Source organism: Nycticebus coucang, chromosome 5 (assembly GCF_027406575.1).
Source record: "Nycticebus coucang isolate mNycCou1 chromosome 5, mNycCou1.pri, whole genome shotgun sequence".
NCBI classification, from domain to species: domain Eukaryota; kingdom Metazoa; phylum Chordata; class Mammalia; order Primates; family Lorisidae; genus Nycticebus; species Nycticebus coucang.
This window is the reverse complement of record NC_069784.1, coordinates 102,917,534-102,938,258: the sequence shown is the minus strand read 5'-3', so window position 1 is coordinate 102,938,258 and position 20,725 is coordinate 102,917,534. Positions and strand designations below refer to the sequence as shown.

Below are 20,725 nucleotides of genomic sequence, written 5' to 3'. Positions count from 1 at the left end.
GGAAATGGACCAATACTTAGAAGCATATCACCTTCCAAGACTCAGGCAGAATCAAGTGGATATGTTGAACAGGCCTATATCAAGTTCTGAAATAGCATCAACCATACAAAATCTCCCTAAAAAGAAAAGCCTGGGACCAGATGGCTTCACGTCAGATTTCTACCAAACCTTTAAAAGGAACTAGTACCTATATTACTTAACCTGTTCCAAAATGTAGAAAAAGAAGGAATACTACCCAATACTTTCTATGAAGCAAACATCACCCTAATCTCCAAACCAGGAAAAGACCCAACAAGAAAAGAAAATTAGAGGCCAACATCACTAATGAATATTGATGCAAAAATATTCAACAAGATCCTAACAAACAGAATCCAGCAACACATCAAACAAATTATACATCATGACCAACTCAGTTTTATCCCAGGGTCTTAAGGCAGGTTCAATATACGTAAATCTAAATATAATTCAGCACATAAACAAATTAAAAAACAAAGACCATATGATTCTCTCAATTGATGCAGAAAAAGCTTTTGATAATATCCAGCATCACAACACTTAAGAAAACTGGTATAGAAGGGACATTTCTTAAATGTGGGTTTGCTGTAGATGGCCTCTATCTACAGCAAACTCACAGCCAATATCCTATTGAATGGAGTTAAATTGAAATCATTTTCACTCAGAACAGGAACCAGGCAAGGTTCCCCATTGTCTCCACTACTCTTTAACACTGTAATGGAAGTTTTAGCCACGGTAATTAGGGAAGAAAAGGCGATCAAGGGTATCCATATAGGGTCAGAAGAGATCAAACTTTCGCTCTTTGCAGATGATATGATTGTATATCTGGAAAACACCAGGGATTCTACTACAAAACTCTTAGAAGTGATCAAGGAACACAGCAGTGTCTCAGGTTACAAAATCAACACTCATAAATCAGTAGTCTTTATATATACCAATAATAGTTAAGCTGAAAAAACAGTCAAGGACTCTATTCTGTTCACAGTAGTGCCAAAGAAGATAAAATATTTAGGAGTTTATCTTAACAAAGGACATGAAAGATCTCTATAATGAGAACTATGAAACTCTAAGAAAAGAAATAGCTGAAAATGTTAACAAATGGAGAAACATACCATGATCATGGCTGGGAAGAATCCACATTGTTAAAATGTCCATACTACACAAAGCAATATACAATTTTAATGCAATCCCTATTAAAGCTCCACTGTCATACTTTAAAGATCTTGAAAAAGTAATACTTCGTTTTATATGGAATCAGAAAAAAACCTCGAATAGCCAAGACATTAATCAGAAATAAAAATGAAGCAGGAGGAATCATGTTACCAGACCTCAGACTATACTATAAATCGATAGGGATCAAAACAGCATGGTACTGGCACAAAAACAGAGAGGTAGATGTATGGAACAGAATAGAGAGCCAAGAGATGAATCCAGCTATTTACCATTATTTGATCTTTGACAAGCCAATTAAAAACATTCAGTAGGGAAATATGCCCTATTTAACAAACGGTGCTAGGTGAACTGACTGGCGACCTGTAGAAAACTGAAACTGGACCCACACCTTTCACCATTAACTAAGATAGACTCACTGGATTAAAGATTAAAACTTAAGACGTGAAACTATAAAAATACTAAAAGAAAGTGCAGGGAAAACTCTTGAAGAAATCAGCCTGGGCGAATATTTTAATGAGGACCACCCCCCCAGGCATTTGAAGCAGCTTGAAAAATACACTTTTGGGACCTGATCAAACTAAAAAGCTTTGCGCAGCCAAGAACACAGTAAGTAAAGCAAGCAGACAGCCCTCAGAATGGGAGAAGATATTTGCAGGTTATGTCTCTGACAAAGGTTTAATAACTAGAATCCACAGAGAACTCAAATGTATTAGCAAGAAAAGAACAAGTGATCCCATCTCAGAGTGGGCAAGGGACTTGAAGAGAATCTTTTCTGAAGAAGACAGGGGCACGGCCTACAGACATATGAAAAAATGCTCATCATCCTTAATCATAAAGAAATGCAAATCAAAACTACTTTGAGATATCATCTAACTCCAGTAAGATTAGCCCATATCCCAAAATCCCAAAACCAGGGATGTTGGTATGGATATGGACAAAAGGGAACACTTCTACACTGCTGATGGGAATGCAAATTAATACATTCCTTTTGGAAAGATATTTAGAGAACACTTAGAGATCTAAAAATAGACCTGCCATTCAATCCTGTAATTCCTCTACTAGGTATATACCCAGAAGACCAAAAATCACATCATAACAAAGATATTTGTACCAGAATGTTTATTGCAGCCCAATTCATAATTGCTAAGTCATGGAAAAAGCCCAAGTGCCCATCGATCCACAAATGGATTAATAAATTATGGTATATGAAATATTATGCATGGAATATTATGCAGCCTAAAGAAAGATGGAGACTTTACCTCTTTCATGTTTACATGGATGGAGCTGGAACATATTCTTCCTAGTAAAGTATCTCAAGAATAGAAGAAAAAGTATCCAATGTACTCAGCCCTACTATGAAACTAATTTATGGCTTTCATATGAAAGCTATAACCCAGTTATAACCTAAGAATGTAGGGAATGGGGTGAAGGAGGGGAGGGAGGGGGGAGGATGGGCGGAGGGAGGGTGATTGGTGGGATTACACCTACGGTGCATCTTACAAGGGTACATGTGAAACTTACTAAATGTAGAATATAAATGTCTTAACACAATAACTAAGAAAATGCCAGGAAGGCTATGTTAACCAGTGTGATGAAAATGTGTCAAATGGTCTATAAAACCAGTGTATGGTGCCCCATGATCACATTAATGTACACAGCTATGATTTAATAAAAATAATAGTGATTTAATAAAAAATAATAGTGTAAAAAAAAAAGAAGGCAGAGCCCAGATGATGGACAGGAAAAAAAAATGCTGCTCAAGAATATTTACCTTTTAATTTTAGTATATTCTAAAGGTAGAAATACGTTTTGGTAGAAAGGCAGCATGATGGAAAAAGGAAGACACAGAATTTCAAGTACAGGAAAGAGCTTGGGTCTCAACTCTGCCAGTGAACTGGGATAGGCCTAGGTCAGTTTCTTATCATTAAAATGTGGAAAATAAGGTCAAATGTATAGAAAAGTTTTGTTAACAATAAAGCCTTCTTATAGTGTTATGTATCAGTCACTAAGCTTTCAGAATATATCAACAATAATGCAAAAACCTGGCTCTTCTTACCAGGAATCTTTGTAATTTTAACGTGGTTATCAATAATTTTCTTTTTTACTAGTTATGTACAATAAACAAGTCAAAAACTATAGTCAGTAATGTAAGGATACAAAATTTTATAAAATATCCATATTCTTCAGACAAGTTGTAACTTAATGTTTATATTTTAAAAGGAGGGAGAGACGAACACTTTAAAACCACATATGGTGTGGGCCAAAAGTTATACTAAAGTTAAACCTAACAGTGACAAATCAAAATTGAAGAGACAAGGTACAGGGCGGCGCCTGTGGCTCAGTGAGTGGGGCGCCGGCCCCATATGCCGAGGGTGGCGGGTTCAAAGCCAGCCCCGGCCAAACTGCAACAACAACAAAAAAAATAGCCGGGCGTTGTGGCGGGAGCCTGTAGTCCCAGCTACTCGGGAGGCTGAGGCAAGAGAATCGCGTAAGCCCAAGTTAGAGGTTGCTGTGAGCCGTGTGACGCCATGGCACTCTACCGAGGGCGGTACAGTGAGACTCTGTCTCTACAAAAAAAAAAAAAAAAAAAAAAAAAAGAAGAGACAAGGTACACAAAAGTATAAAAATCTAAAATTAATAGTCTGGCATTGCCAAAACCAACAGCTCTGAAGAAGCCAGAGAATAATTTGTTAGATGCATGTGAGAACTATTTGACAATTTAATGTCATCACTTGCCTTATAAATTATTTGGAACTTGCTGCAATTATATATACTCCTCTCCATACAAACAAAAGGTAAATTAAAAACCAAATATGACTTATACGACAAAGGATTTTCGTTATAATAAATGTCATACTAGTTAAAACTCACCAATTAAATCTGGTCTTATTAAATTAAGACAATTTCAAAAAATTGCTTGAGTGTCAGGCTTTCTCTTGGTTTTTATTTTATTTATTTATTTATTTATTATTATTTTTTTTTTTTGGCAGGGGCTGGGTTTGAACCCGCCACCTCTGGCATATGGGACTGGCGCCCTACTCCTTGAGCCACAGGCGCCGCCCATTCTCTTGGTTTTTAAAATCAATTTGAAAAGGACAGAAGTAAAATCATAAAAGGAAACTAGGCAAAACTAACACTCCCTTTACAGATTTAAATATACTAAAGATAAGCACCCTTATTAATCATTTTACTACAGACCAAAAATTCTCAAAAGCCTATTTTTGCTTTTGTCTCAGATAAATTTGCTTAGAGAAATATTATACCTCTGGGGAAAAAAATTGGATGTTTTAAACAAATAAAACTCTACCGAAATTTATCATTATTCTGACATTACTCTTTCAAATGTATCACATAAACCTATACATCCATGTGTATGTTTGTATACACACAGCTCCAAATATATGCACAGTAGATGCCCATCAACTACGTATGTACATATATAGGTTAGCTTCCTGAAAGGCCCTCATATTATAGTCTAATTATGAAGGACAGTTTATGTCACACTGAACATTCTGAATGTTATTGATTTTTTTTTTTTTTTTTTTTAGTTTTTTTGGCTGGGGCTAGGTTTGAACCCACCACCTCCGGCATATGGGACCGGTGCCCTACTCCTTGAGCCACAGGCGCCACCCTTGAATGTTATTCATTAATAAAATAAGTCACTAAAAGATTTTGTGTAAGGAAGTGATATAAAGAATGCAGTGTTTAGGAAGACACTTAACAGATAAAAACTAGAATTGTGAAGGAGAGAGATCATTTAGGAGACTGTCAGCATAAACTAGGCATATGGTAATAAGGGTCTAAATTAGAGACAGCAGATAGAAATAATTAGAAAGAACAAAAACAAGAAAGATATAAAATAATATATCCAAAAAGCATTATAAAAATATTAGTTTTTATTATTGTCTAAGAATCTATAAGATGTAAATTAGATAAAAACAAACCAAATGCAGACCAGAGGTGCGTATGACAAAAGCTTCAGACAGCACCACCTGTGTTCGGATTGCCCTAAAGATCCACAGCAAGGAGGGGGCTCATTCTCAAGTTTCCAGTGAACTTGGGGAAGTTTTAGTTGTAAATCCAGAAAAGGACAGCCCAAAAAACATTTGGAGATTTAATTAAGCTCCTTTATGAGGCATTATTCATATCAATTCTGATCTAGACATAAAATAACAGATGTTTTGTTCTTTCCTCTTAAACTTAAATGAAGAGTGTGTGTGTGTGTGTGTGTGCAGGCGGTACACGTGTGAGGTGCACGTGGTAAGAGAGAAAGAGAATGTGTGTTGGACCCTAATAGATGGAAAAATTTACTTGCTCTCTTACATGAAGCAACATACTCTTCTTTATCATAGTCTGAAATCAAGTACTACTGGGTTTCTAATTTTGGAGAAAAATGATAACTAGGAGACTGCTAACCAGACAACAGTTGCTTAACTAAGAATGCTGCTTTTAAGGCTTGGAGCCTGTAGCCCAGTGGTTAGGGTGCTGGCCACATACACTGGGCCTGGTGGGTTCAAACCTGGCCCGAGCCCACTAAACAATGATGACTACAACAAAAAAATACCCAGGTATTGTGGTGGGCACCTATAGTCCTAGCTACTTGGGAGGCCAAGGCAAGAGAATCGCTTAAGCCCAAGAGTTTGAGGTTGCTGTAAGCTGTTACGCCACAGCACTCTACTAAGGGCAATATAGTGAGACTCTGTCTCAACAAAAAAAAAAAAGAATGCTGCTTTGTAATTGAGTTAGCAACAAGTATGTCAAATAAAGCCTAAGAAGTTAGGGCCAACTTCTCTTTCTTTTTTTTTTTTTGTAGAGACAGAGTCTCACTGTACCGCCCTCAGGTAGAGTGCCGTGGCGTCACACGGCTCACAGCAACCTCTACTCTTGGGCTTACGCGATTCTCTTGCCTCAACCTCCCGAGCAGCTGGGACTACAGGCGCCCGCCATAACACCCGGCTATTTTTTTATTGCAGTTTGGCCGGGGCTGGGTTTGAACCCACCACCCTCGGCATATGGGGCCGGCGCCCTACTCACTGAGCCACAGGGCGCCACCCCAACTTCTCTTTCTATTCTTCTACCCAACTTCTATGCCCAACTTTTACCCTCCAATCCCAACCAAATGCCACAAACTTCTTCAGCTTCTGCTTCTTCCTGAATTCATCTATAATTTTTCAAAAGTCAAGGACTAACATTTCCAAACTCAATCATAGGAAAGCTATTTAGAATTTATCCTAAAAATACTAGGGACATTTACCTCAAATTTCTTCACCTTTTCCATTGTGATCAAGCGCCTTGAAGTGTGACTGGAAAGCTTCTGCTCACAGTTGCTAATGAGTTCCAGGCAAGGGTGCCAGGGCACCATCTCTTCCTTGTACCTGAAGGGTGAATAGCTGACTGTTACAAATACTCACATCATCATGAGCGTCACCCCATGTGGGGTACAACGTCTTTCCAATATATGTACCATTTTTTCCCCACACATGCTAGTTGATCATATAATTATAACCAATCTACCTGTACTTTAATAAAGCGAAGTATTTTAACTTTACTACATCTAACAAATGCAGCTTAACTTTTTTACCTGTAGAATGAGAGGTTGAGAGAAATAATACAAGTGTGTTTTATAGAAGAATGCCAAAAATCTAAACCACAAAAATAGAAGATGACAATTCCACCTCACAGAATCCCACAAGGGCAGATAAGACAGATAGAAATGGACTCTACAATACCCCTTGACATTCACGAGTGACTGATTCATCTGTAGAGTTCTACAGATTCCCAAAGTATAAAGTCCACTATAGCACAGACATTCCCTTATAAGATAAAGTGCCCTTGCAAAATTTTAATGACATCTTGACACTACTATGAAGTTTACAAATATAAGACTAAAGTTATTTGTAAAATTGTTCAAATAAACTACATCTAAAATAAACACTACAGGCTCAGTGCCTGTGACTCAAGCGGCTAAGGTGCCAGCCCCATACACCTGAGCTGGTGGGTTCAAATCCAGGCTGGGCCCGTTAAACAACAATGATGACGGCTGCAACCAAAAAACAGCCAGGAGTTGTGGCAGGCGCCTACAGTCCCAGCTACTTGGGAGACGGAGGCAGGAGAATCACTTGAGCCCAGGAGTTGGAGATTGCTGTGAGCTGTGATGCCACAGCACTCTATCCAGGGTGACAGCTTGAGGCTGTCTCAAAAAATAAATAAATAAATAAATAAATAAATAAATAAATAAATAAAACACTATAGATCACATCAGTCTTCTGGTCATATAGACCATGAAATAAAACTGAAGCTGTAATACTAAGTGGTGCAACTGCTTCTGGACAGCTCATGAACAAAGATGACACGAGGACAGTCAGGGACAGAGTTCAGAACTGGGCATCTGACAGGTTGTTGGCATCAATCTTGCCAAAAGAAACAGGTAACAGGCTTGGGGAAAAACAGCTATGGATTAGAATTCAGACAAACAGCAGGGAGGACACTCACTATTTATGGATAGCTTCAAGACAGTTTTTATTTTTCCTTTACAAACCTTTACGCCTTTTGGGGTACTGTCTGCATACATTTAGTATATGGGCATCTTAAACCTCTGATCCAAAATGGGAAAGGTGCTGATTTGTTCTTCATGAAAAGGCCCGTATCTCAGCTAGCTGTCCTAATGCATCAACTTTGTCTTCACCATCACTCTTCCACTGATTTTTCTAGGTCTCTCTGACCTTTAATGAGCTCTCCCTCATTACCTCAACCACCTTCTCAAAACCCTCATCACCCACTTACCAAGCAACATTCATAATGCACTTCAGTCTATTATCAGCGGAAGGAATTTTCTTGAACTCATGCTCTGCCTACTTCCTTAGAGCTGTCAAACAAGTAATGACCATTTCAGATTTCACCTCACCTAATAATTCTCCAGTGCTCACTATATAGCCAGAAATATTATATTTCTTATAACATTAGTTGACATAAAATTTGGAATCTTCATGCAAAGCATTTATGTTACGAAGGAACACATTCTATACCATGGTTGAAACTAAAAATGTGGTAAGAGAAGATATACTCTTGGCCTCAAGCCTGTGAACAGCAGGATCTGTGAGTGTTTGAAACAATAACCTTAGTAATGTACACTTCTCTAAAAAAATATTTTATTTTCTGGTGGATGTAACATATTAAACTGTAACTTAAATATGTCTCAATGTGTATTAGATAGAAGTTTCTTATTCTTATATCCCTAACAACTATAACACCTAAAACAAATTTATAAATAAAGTCCCAAAACACAAAACCAATACAATTTTAATTAACATCTATGACATGAACAATGCTAACCTGCTGAAATTAAGTTGCTGTTTTGGCTTAACAGCAGAAAAACTTATTTACATGTTTTATATTATCTTTTCAAATCAATCTTTGATTTTAAGCATAAAAGAACATCATGTCAGTCATCATTATCATTAACAAACTTATTTTTAACCACAAATCTATTACATTAGCAAGTCAATTTAACAGTATATTCCCAAAATAATATACTAAAAAAAGAATAGCAGTTAAAAAATTCTTTGCTGTGTATATACCAATATATTTCATACCAATGGACTATCTACAAACTGTTAAGTAGCAGATAAAAATCTGTACTTTGAACTATAATGGTATTACAGTATCCTTTCTTAATTTCCTGTTTTTATTACTATCCCTCTACAATCCAAGTTATCTACTTAAAGACTAAATGAGCCAGAATAGCAAATCCACAGAGATAGATAAGGAGTTGCCAGAGGCTGGAGGGATGGTGATGTGCTAATCTGTGCAGGGTATGTTTGGAGGATGATGGAAATGTTCTGGAATTAGATTGTGGTGATGGTTGCATAACTTTGTGGATATACTAGAAACTATGGAGTTGTATACTTTAAAAGAGTGAATTTGAATTTCAAGGTATACAAATTATCTCTCAATTTTTTCAAAAAAAAAAAAAATGGTTGTGTATAGGCTCCTACGTTTTTCATGAATCAATTTTTAAAGTCACTCATTTTTCTGTGTATCTTCATGCCTCAACTACTTTCCAAAAGTCACCGGAATTTCATCTCTCATATGATGAACACTTACTGAGAAAAGTTTAAGGAATCACTTTTTCCTATTTCTTAGGTAAAAGATGAAAAACATGTCCTCTTCACTGATCTGAACCACCACAAAGTTCATTTTACTACCATTAAAATTTATTTGCAAATCCCACTTTGGGTTACATATGGTTTATTTTTTTTAACTTTTAATTGACAAATTATAATTGTATATAATTTATGGGGGACTATGTGACATTTTGATATAGGTATGTCACCACTTTTATCATTAACACTAGAGGCTGGATTTCTGTTAAAGATCATCTTTCACAAAGAAACAGTTTCTAATCACTATAAGAGTTACCTGTGTGTGTGTGTGTGTGTGTAAATATGTAACGAAATTAGATAACAAGCCTATGTGGTTATGTGGAACCTTAGCAAACAGCTACATTCATTAGTGATTCCTATGATACCAAACACACGTGTTAAATGTGTGTCCTATCCAAACAAACATAACACAGATCTTCAGATTCATTTGCAAGGAACCAAAATTGTGGACAGTAAACCCACAAATGCCAGCAGTCTACACTAATGTTATATGATAGGTCTCTATGAGTGGTAAGAAGAGACTGTGAGAGCCCAGAGGAAGGACTGATTGATTCTGCTAAGAAGGGTCTGCAAACGTGTCACAGAAGTGTCTGGATTAAGCCAGAACTTGAAAGATGACTATAATTTCACCAGATGAGGAAAGAAGAAAGGGCATCTCAAGCAATGGGGAAAGAATAAATAAAAATGAAAAGATAAACTACACAGAGTATCTTGACGCTGACAGAAAGTCTGATGTACTGGAGTCAGAAGAGTCTAAGACTATAAGAAAACAGCAAAGTTGGTGAGTAGCGGTTTCTTCCCTGCAATTTACATTATCAACAGTGAGAAAGTCCTTTTTCAATCAACAGCTCTAACAATGTTTCATACATCACTAAGCTCTGAGGCAGTATTTTGTTTCAATTATGTCTTAAACTTTTCAATAGGTCTTGGGTTTAAATAATACCTGAACTTGGTTAGCTTGTATAATTTTATTTTTAAACCTGAATCATACAACAGGATTTGGCATAATAAATATAATTCCATAGTAGAATCGAAAGCCTACACTCACTACACCAAAAACACAAACGTCTTAAAATTACACTATGGTATGGCATGATTTTAAATTTAATTTATTTTTATTCTTGATCTAATAAAAGGCTACATTTTTAATGAAGCATAATTAAACTAATTCTACACTGTTTAATTCAGAAGCAAGAATATTATTTCAAACGTTTCTAGATATTAGTCTTAAATTAATCTTGACACTGTGTTATTTTAAAATGCGTAAAGATTTTGAATATATACTACAAAAGTGAAAATAGTTCATTTTCTAGCATAAATGCTAGCCAAAATTCATTAATAACTTAATAATTTATAATAATTAGTAATTCATTAAGAAGATCACTAAGCGTAAGGACAGAAGACACCACCGGGGTCTAGTAATGAACATCGGAGGACCTGAAAATAACTCTGCAAGGAGAAAGAGTTCAGGAAAGTAAATGCTACAGTAGTCTTCCCACGTCTACTAGCCACATACCTGCAAGCAATCTATCCCTCAAGAAAAGATCTCAGACAAAAAAAAAACACTCATAAAACACGTCTCCCTTTTCTTCTTCTGAAACATCCCTTATTGCATGTACTGGAAAATTTCTCCCTATCCGAAATTAGTAAAATAGAGAAGTTAGTGAAGAAATTGCCCAATGGCTACTTTTTACGGTCTTTAGAAATACATTTAAAGTACCTGCAATTTTTAAAAAGGAATGAATAAAAGAATTCAAAAAGTAATTCTTAATCACATATAATTTCAATTATAATTAAATCATAAATTGCAAAATGGTGAGCAGTCAGGTATGTTACAAGGTAAGAAAGCACACAACTTAGCAAGGACTGAGGAGCCAGCTCAGACATTCCCACTGTTCAAATCTGGAACAATTTCAGCAATAAAATAACAACAGTAATAAATTACAACCCACTGAATAATAAAAGAATCCATGACTCCATACCACAGTTAAGGAAGGAAGGAAGAGAAGGAAGGAAGGGAAGGAAGAAAGGAAAGCTGTTCCCTACAGAATGCCAATTTACAAACACAGAAGGAGTGATAAGCAGAAAAATCCATCATTTGGCAACCACCACAATGGTGGTTATCAACAATGGAGACATCAGTGTGAACAGTGGTTTAATGAAAAACAAGATGCTGATGTACGGCAGCACCTATGGCTCAGTGAGTAGAGCACTGGCCCCAGATACTGAGGGTGGCGGGTTCGAACCCGGCCCTAGTCAAACTGCAACAAAAAATAGCTGAGTGTTGTGGAGGGCGCCTGTGGTCTCAGCTACTCCGGAGGCTGAGGCAGGAGGATCACCTGAGCCTAAGAGCTGGAGGTTGCTGTGAGCTGTGACACCACAGCACTCTACCGAGGGTGACAAAACACTGTCTCTTAAAAAAAGACGGTGTAATCTTGGAATATTACCCCACAAAATACAAATCAAAGAGGAAAATGATGATTCAAAGTAGAGAAACCTGTCAGAGAACAGCATGACCAGGTAATGAAAGTTAAAATCCCCAGCAGGGGTCACTTCGTGTGCCCTGTGATGTGCTGCACAGAGATCGTGTTTGTGGTGCTCTTACCAAGAAAGCATTACATCATTCTGGTCACAGGAAAACTCCTGGCTGAACCCTGATTAAGGGTCAACACTCAGAATGTAAGCCATGTACTCCATAAAACTGTCAAGGACACAAAAGATCAGGAAAGACCGAGGAATATCCCAGACTGCAGGAGACCAAAAGATGAGATAGATGAACGCTGCACACCTTCCTGGATGGACTGCAGTTGGTAAAATGTGAACAGGGTGCATAATGTAGATGGCAGTATTAACCAATGCTGGTCTCCAGACTTGGAGAGAGGACAGTGGTTAGAGAGTAATATTCTTATTTCTGAGAAATACACTGGAATATGTACAGCTTTTCAAATGCTTTCAAAAAGGTTAATGATAATGGAGATGTGCAGGATTGAAAGGATAGAGAAAGATGCATATTAACATTTGGAATATCTGGATAACCAAAGAGATGAAAGGTTTAGTACGATATGTGAAACTTTTCTGTAAGTTTGAAATTATTACAGAATAAATTTTTTAAATTTTTAGCCCTGCAACTTAAATTAAAACAAAAAGTAAGTAGCATGCCACTGGAATTCCCCTTGTCTAAGGTAGGAACATTGTTGCATAGAAATGAATTGTTGCATAGAAATGAACAAATACGCTCTTCTTTGAAACTGTTAATAAAGCCCCACCTATTGTTTCAGACACCAGGTCTATGTGATCCGGAAGGATGCTGAATTACACAAATGCAGCACTGGGAATAGGAATCCAATTAGCTAGCTAGTCTTTAACTAGATAGGTCATTTCACTCATGAAATAATTTTCTTCATTTGAAGAGGTTAAATGAGATCATCATTGACAACAAAATATAAACTCAGTGTTAAAGAGGTCTGGGCACAAATGTATGTTGTCTTATTAATGGATAAAATATATGACAAAAATTAAGCGATGATAACTTCTAATACAACATTTGTGAAATAAACAACAAAAGTCAGCACAGATCCCAAGGGCTCAGAAGCTGCCCATCATTGCATAAAAGAGACAGGCTATCACTATCATTTGTACAATGCTTTTTGTATAATTATTTATAGTAAATATAAGAATTATTTAATAAAAAACAAAAAAAAAGAATTAAAACAATTTTATAAAAAATTTCTATGGTGGATTGAAGACATACCCAAATTTTGAGCTCAATACCATCTTTTAAATCTAAAACTCTTTACCTGTTCAAATTTCTTGTTTTTCACTATTGATGTATATAGCTCTGTTTATACTTAATAGTTACTATTATAAATAATGAAAACTTAAATCAGTAACACTGAAATTAAGGCTTTAAATATATGCATAGCTTTGATTTTGGTCAAAGTTTTTTAAAAAGATATATTTTATTTAAAATAATTGTGATAGCCAATATACATGTATGAAAACTAACATTAGAAGGTAGTAGACCCATGAATCACTCAGCTAAATTGTTGAAAATTACCTGTTTGTAAACTGGCAAAAGAGCTATTGAATAGCTATGACAAATAGGTGCTGAGCTAAGTCCGGTGTATAAGAGAAGTTGGTAAGCTTTTCCTATAAGGGGGCAGAGAATAAAAATTTTAGATTTGGGGGGCCATATACTACAGGTTTTTGTCACATACTCTTTTGTGTGCAGTTTTGAGTGGTTTTTAACAACTCTTTAAAATTATAAAAACCAGTCTTAGCTCAAGGGCCTTACAAAAACAGGCTGAAGACCACATCTGGCCCACAGGTAGTAGTTTGCCAATCCAATAGAAAATGAAAACATCCAAATAATTCAATCACTAAGAGGAAGGAGACAATTTGATATACATACGAAATAACCATAACTAACACACACAAAATTCAAAGATACTAAACACAACTAAATATAAAGAAAAATTATGCCAGATATATAAACATTATAAGAAAAATGAAATTTAAAATAAAATTAAAATTACATACTCTGGTGTATACACTGGTAACCAATAGACTAGTCTTCCACCTAATGCCAGGGTCTCAGCTGCAAAGTTTAACAGGTCAAAAAACATATCACTCAGATGATAACTCAAGGAAACAGGAACGTGGCTTTCTGGACTACACAAAGAAAACAAAATTTTAAAATCAGTGAAACATTGTTAAGACCACTTAAGTTAACTAAAAAGGCAACATGTCTCTCAAAGTTCTAATGCACTATATTTAAATTTTACTTACCATTTTTCTATCCCTTTTGGTATTTCCTTCTGTGAACCTGTTCTTCTTGTAGATTCTCTGATACCATATGGAGCTAGACAGAAAACACAGGCAGTACAATCAAAAGTCACCGAATCACTGATGAAGGGCAGATACACACCATGTACCTTCAGATGTGACACCCTGACAAGGACACAACATCACCCATGCACTACTCCAAATTTGATTACACAAAATAAAGAGTTGGGGGAGAGGCAGCTGTCTTCTTCAAAATTGTCAATGTTTGAAAAGGCATTGAGAAGGCTGTGGAAATGTTACAAATCAAAGGAGGCCTAAAAGATATCACTTCTAAATGTAGTATCTGATTCTAGAGTGGATCCTGCACTACACAGAAAATATATGCTATAAAAGATATTACTGAGTCAAATGACAAAACTGGATGACAAACTAGAGACTAAAGTATTGTAGGATTTTTTGAAATTGCTAACAGTACTTTGGCTCTCTAAGAGACTATCTCCATGCTTAGGAAATACACAATGAAGTGTAAGGGTAATCAGCCACAACAAATGCCACTTACTCACAAGCAGATGAGAAAAAAAAAACTTTATATTTTATATAAATAAAGATACAAAGAGAACAAATAATAAAGCAAACTGTTAATTTTTAAAAATCATCCAATTTTTATAAAGTACATTCACAAAGACACCATAATGCCTTGATAATTTTTATTTCATTAATACTGAAACTATTGGAGAACAATCCAAGATGGCGGCCGAGTAACAGCTTCCCTGCAACAGGGCACAGTGAATCAGGGGAGATAAGACTCCAGGCATCTCTGGCTGGTGGGATCTGCCTATAATCATCCCTTTGAGGACACAGGGAGTCAGCAAGGGACTTCTGGATCCCAAGAGGAGGACAAAAACAGTGGAAAACTGTTACATGTGCTTGATGGACCTAATCCCACCCGCAGCTGTAAGTACAAGCAGCAGTGAGACTGCAAACTGGAAAGGCCTTACCTGTGAATTGTTTTGGTGTTTTTGGACTAGGCACTCAGTTGAACTGCCTTGGGGAGAGCTTGAGCAGGAATACAGAGAACTTTGGGGATTGTCTAGAGCCCCAGACTGAGCCACTGAGCCAGATGGAGCTAATAGTGTTCGGCTGTGGGCCGCAGGGAGCCATTGTGAGAGAACGGCCCAGCAAGCTCCGCCCTCAGGGTCACAGAGCAAGGATGGGGCAGGAGCTAGTAACCTAGTGACTGAGCAGCCTAAAGGCGTGGACTGAGCTGGCTTACAGCCTTAACCCTCAAGGGCAGAGTGAGACGGGTTATGGCACACTGGAGCCTCAGGCTATTGCCCTGGGTAGAGTGCCATGGCGTCACAGCTCATAGCAACCTCAAACTCCTGGCTTGGCACCATCTGGACCTGCATAAGAGCTGCACCGCGACCCCCGACCCGCGCCCACTGATCCTCCACATGCCCTGACCACGAACTGTGGCAGCTGAGCAACCCTGCGTCCTCCCCTCCTGTACCCTCCCTGCCTCCACAACGGCATGCCCATCTGGCCAGGGACTCTGGTAGCCGCATGCCCTCCGGAGCCCTCCCTGCCTCTGCGCAGAGCCCTTCTCCTGGCCAGAGACTGCTGGAGCCTTGGGCTCACTGTGCCAAAGTCACTGGGCACCAGGCACTCCCAGGACCACGCACATCATCTCTCGCCCGGTTGCTGGATCCGGGTGTGTCACACTCCAGAGCTGCTTCCACAACCAGAACTCCCTGGCATGGGCAGCCCCAGAGGAACTACACAGGGTCACTACCTACAAAGAGCCAGTAACAATAGAGTGATCTGTAGGGGTCTAATCTTGGAGAGACACCTCCCCAACTCTGAGGACGGCCAGAGGCAACGGTGAAAAACAATAATGAGGCGAAATCAACAGAAAAACTCTGGCAATATGAATAATCAGAGTAGATCAACTCCCCCAAGGATCAATGGGGCAGAAACAGCACAAGATCCCATGCACAAACAAATAGCTGAGATGTCAGAAATTGAATTCAGAATCTGGATAGCAAATAAGATCAAATTAGAATTCCAAGGAATAACCCAAAAGATATCTCAAGAATTAAACGAATTCACACTGAGACAATAAGTTGCAGCCCTCAAAGATCTGAGAAACACAATAGAATCCCTCAGTAACAGAATGGAGCAAGCAGAAAAAAAGATTTCTGACACTAAAGACAAAGCTTTCGAATGCTCCCAAACTCTCAAAGAGGAAGAGAAATGGAGGGCAAAAACAGATCACTCATTCAGAGAGCTCTGGGATAATTTGAAGAAAACCAATATTCGTCTTATAGGGATCCCCGAAAGCGACGAAGTGGCTTCACAAGGCACAGAGTCTCTTCTCCATGAGATTATGAAGGAGAACTTTCCAGACATGCCAAGAGATTCTGAAATTCAGATAGCAGACAGTTTCAGAACTCCAGCACAACTCAACCCAAATAAGACATCCCCCAGACACATCATAATCAATTTCACTAAAGTTAATATGAAGGAGAAAATTGTGAAAGCAGCCAGATGAAAGAAAACCATCACCTACAATAACTGCAGATCTCTCTGCAGAAACCTTTCAAGCTAGAAGAGGATGGTCATCGACTTTTAATCTCCTAAAACAAAATAACTTTCACCCCGGATCCTGTACCCAGCTAAACTGAGTTTCATTTATGACGGGATGACATTCAATGACATTCACATGTTGAAAAAATTTGCCACAACTAAACCAGCTCTCCAGGATATTCTCAGACCTATCCTCCATAAAGACCAGCGTAATCCTCCACCACAAAAGTAAACCCACCCAGAAAATTTTGATCAAATTCCAACTTCTACAGTCGCAAAAGGATTAAAAATGTCCACCAGACTCTCGAAAAGCTTATCAATATTCTCAATTAATGTGTATGGTTTAAATTGTCCTCTAAAGAGGCTCAGGTTGGCTGACTGGATACAAAAACTCAAGCCAGATATCCGCTGCACACAAGAATTGCATCTTACAAATTTAAACTAAAGGTGAAGGGATGGTCATCTATACTGCAGGCAAATGAAAAGCAGAGAAAAGCAGGCGTTGCAATCCTATTCACAGATGCAATAGGCTTTAAACCAACCAAAATAGGGAAGGATAAGGATGGACACTTCATATTTGTTAAAGGTATATGTTAAAGGTATCTCAATATGATGAGATCTCAATTATTAATATTTATACACCCAACCAGAACACACCTCAATTTATAAGAGAAACTCTAACAGACATGAGCAACTTGATTTCCTCCAGTTCCATAGTAGTTGGAGATTTTAACACCCCTTTAGCATGCTAGATAGATCCTCCAAAAGAAGCTAAGCAAAGAAACTTTAAATTTAAACTTAACCATTCAACATCTGGACTTAACAGACATGTACAGAACATTTCATCCCAACAAAACTGAATACACATTCTTCTCATCAGCCCACAGAACATACTCCAAAATCGACCACATCCTAGGCCACAAATCTAACCTCAGCAAATTTTAAAAAATAGAAATTATTCCTTGCATCTTCTCAGACCATCATGGAATAAAAGTTAAACTCAATAACAACATGAACCTGCATACCCACACAAAAACACGGAAGCTAAACAACCTTATGCTGAAGGATAGATGGGTTATAGACGAGATTAAGAAGGAAATCACAAAATTTTTTGGAACAAAACAACAATCAAGACACGAATTACCAGAACCCCTGGGATACTGCAAAGGCAGTCCTAAGAGGGAAATTTATAGCACTGCAAGTCTTCCTCAAGAAAATGGAAAGAGAGGAAGTTTATAACTTAATGGGACATTTCAAGCAACTGGAGAAGGAAGAACACTCCAACCCCAAACCCAGAAGAAAAGAAAAGAAATAACCAAAATCAGAGCAGAATTAAATGAAATTGAAAACAAAGAATTATACAATAGATCAATAAATCAAAAAGTTGGTTTTTTGAAAAGATCAATAAAATAGATAAACCTTTGGCCAACCTAACCAGGAAAAAAAGAGTAAAATCTCTAATTTCATCAATCAGAAATAGTAAAGATGAAATAAAAACAGACCCCTCCCTCAGAAATTAAAAAAATCCTTAATGAATACAAGAAACTCTACTCTCAGAAATATGAAAATCTGAAAGAAATCGACCAATACCTGGAAGTACACCACCTACCAAGACTTAGCCAGAATGAAGTGGAAATGAACAGGCCTATATCAAGTTCTCAAATAGCATCAACTATACAAAATCTCCCTAAAAAGAAAAGCCCAGGACCAGATGGCTTTACGTCAGAATTCTATCAAACCTTTAAAGAAGAACTAGTACCTATATTACTAAACCTTTTCCAAAATATAGAAAAAGAAGGAATATTACCCAACACATTCTACAAAGCAAACATCACCTTGATCCCCAAACCAGGGAAAGACCCAACAAGAAAAAATTATAGACCAATATCACTAATGAATACTGATGCAAAAATACTCAATAAGATCCTAATGAACAGAATCCAACAACACATCAAAAAAATTATACACCACGACGTGGGATTTATCTCAGGGTCTCGAGGCTGGTTCGATATACGTAAATCTATAAATGTAATTCAGCACATAAAAAAACTAAAAAATAAGGACCATATGATTCTTTCAATTGATGCAGAAAAAGCTTTTGATAATATCCAGCATCCCTTCATGATCAGAACACTTAAGAAAATTGGTATAGAAGGGACACTTCTTAAACTAATAGAGGCCATCTACAGCAAACCCACAACCAATATCATATTGAATAGAGTTAAATTGAAATCATTTCCACTTAGATCAGGAACCAGGCAAGGTTGCCCATTGTCTCCATTGCTCTTTAACATTATAATGGAAGTTTTAGCCATTGCAATTAGGGAAGAAAAGGCAATCAAGGGTATCCACATAGGATCAGAAGAGATCAAACTTTCACTCTTCGCAGATGATATGATCGTATATCTGGAAAACACTAGGGATTCTACTACAATACTTTTAGAAGTGATCAAGGAATACAGCAATGTCTCAGGCTACAAAATCAACACCCATAAACCTGTAGCCTTTATATATACCAACAATAACCAAGCCGAAAAAACAGTCAAGGACTCTATTCCTTTTACAGTAGTGCCAAAGAAGATGAAATATTTGGGAGTATACCTAACAAAGAACGTGAAAAATCTCTACAAAGAGAACTATGAAACTTTAAGAAAAGAAATAGCTGAAGATGTTAACAAATGGAAAAACATACCATGCTCATGGCTGGGAAGAAGCAACATTGTTAAAATGTCTATACTATATATACCCAAAGCAATATATAATTTTAATGCAATTCCTATTAAAGCTCCATTGTCATATTTTAAAGACCTTGAAAAAATAATACTTCATTTTATATGGAATCAGAAAAACCTCGACTAGCCAAAACATTACTCAGCAATAAAAACACAGCAGGAGGAATCACGCTACCAGACCTGAGACTGTAGTATAAATCAACAGTGATCAAAACAGCATGGTATTGGCGCAAAAACAGAGAAGTAGATGTCTGGAACAGAATAGAGAACCAAGAGATGAATCCAGCTACTTACCGTTATTTGATCTTTGACAAGCCAATTAAAAACATTCAGTGGGGAAAAGATTCCCTATTTAACAAATGGTGCTGGCAACCTGTAGAAGATTGAACCTTTCACCTTTCACCATTAACTAAGATAGACTCTCACTGGATAAAAGATTTAAACTTAAGACATGAAACTATAAAAATACTTGAAGAAAATGCAGGGAAAACTCTTGAAGGAATTGGCCTGGGCGCATATTTTATGAGGAGGACTCCCCAGGCAATTGAAGCAGTATCAAAAATATACTACTGGGACCTGATCAAACTAAAAAGCTTCTGCACAGCCAAGAACATAGTAAGTAAAGCAAGCAGACAGCCCTCAGAATGGGAGAAAATATTTGCAGGTTATACCTCCGATAAAGGTTTAATAACCAGAATCTACAGAGAACTCAAACATATTAGCAAGAAAAGAACACGTGATCCCATCTGAGGGTGGGCAAAAGACTTGAAGAGAAACTTCTCTAAAGAAGACAGACGCATGATCTACAAACACATGAAAAAAAGCTCATCATCCTTAATCATCAGAGAAATGCAAATCAAAACTACTTTGAGATATCACCTCACCCCAGTAAGAGTAGCCCACATAACAAAATCCCAAAACCAGAGATGCTGGCGTGGATGTGGAGAAAAGAGCACACTTCTACACTGCTGGTGGGAATGCACACTAATACGTTCCTTCTGGAAGGATATTTGGAGAATACTTAGAGACCTAAAAATAGATCTGCCATTCGATCCTATAATTCCTTTACTAGGTTTATACCCAGAAGACCAAAAATCACAATATAACAAAGACATCTGTACCAGAATGTTTATTGCAGCCCAATTCATAATTGCTAAGTCATGGAAGAAGCCCAAGTGCCCATCGACCCATGAATGGACTAGCAAATTGTGGTACATGTATACCATGGAACATTATACAGCCTTAAAGAAAGATGGAGACTTTACCTCTTTC

The 20,725-nt window shown here is 37.4% G+C and overlaps 1 protein-coding gene across 2 annotated transcripts in view; it reads right to left on the bottom strand.

Moving 5' to 3' along the window:
- Nucleotides 1–20,725, bottom strand: part of TRMT11 (tRNA methyltransferase 11 homolog) — a 69,133-nt gene that overhangs the window by 18,052 nt on the left and 30,356 nt on the right. For both annotated transcript variants that reach the window (XM_053591776.1, XM_053591775.1), the window contains exons 10-12: nt 14,139–14,211; nt 13,890–14,021; nt 6,443–6,563 (exon numbers count right to left, since the gene is read on the bottom strand). In XM_053591776.1, coding sequence (XP_053447751.1) covers nt 6,443–6,563; nt 13,890–14,021; nt 14,139–14,211 — 326 coding nt within the window. The remainder of the gene's footprint in view (nt 1–6,442; nt 6,564–13,889; nt 14,022–14,138; nt 14,212–20,725) is intronic.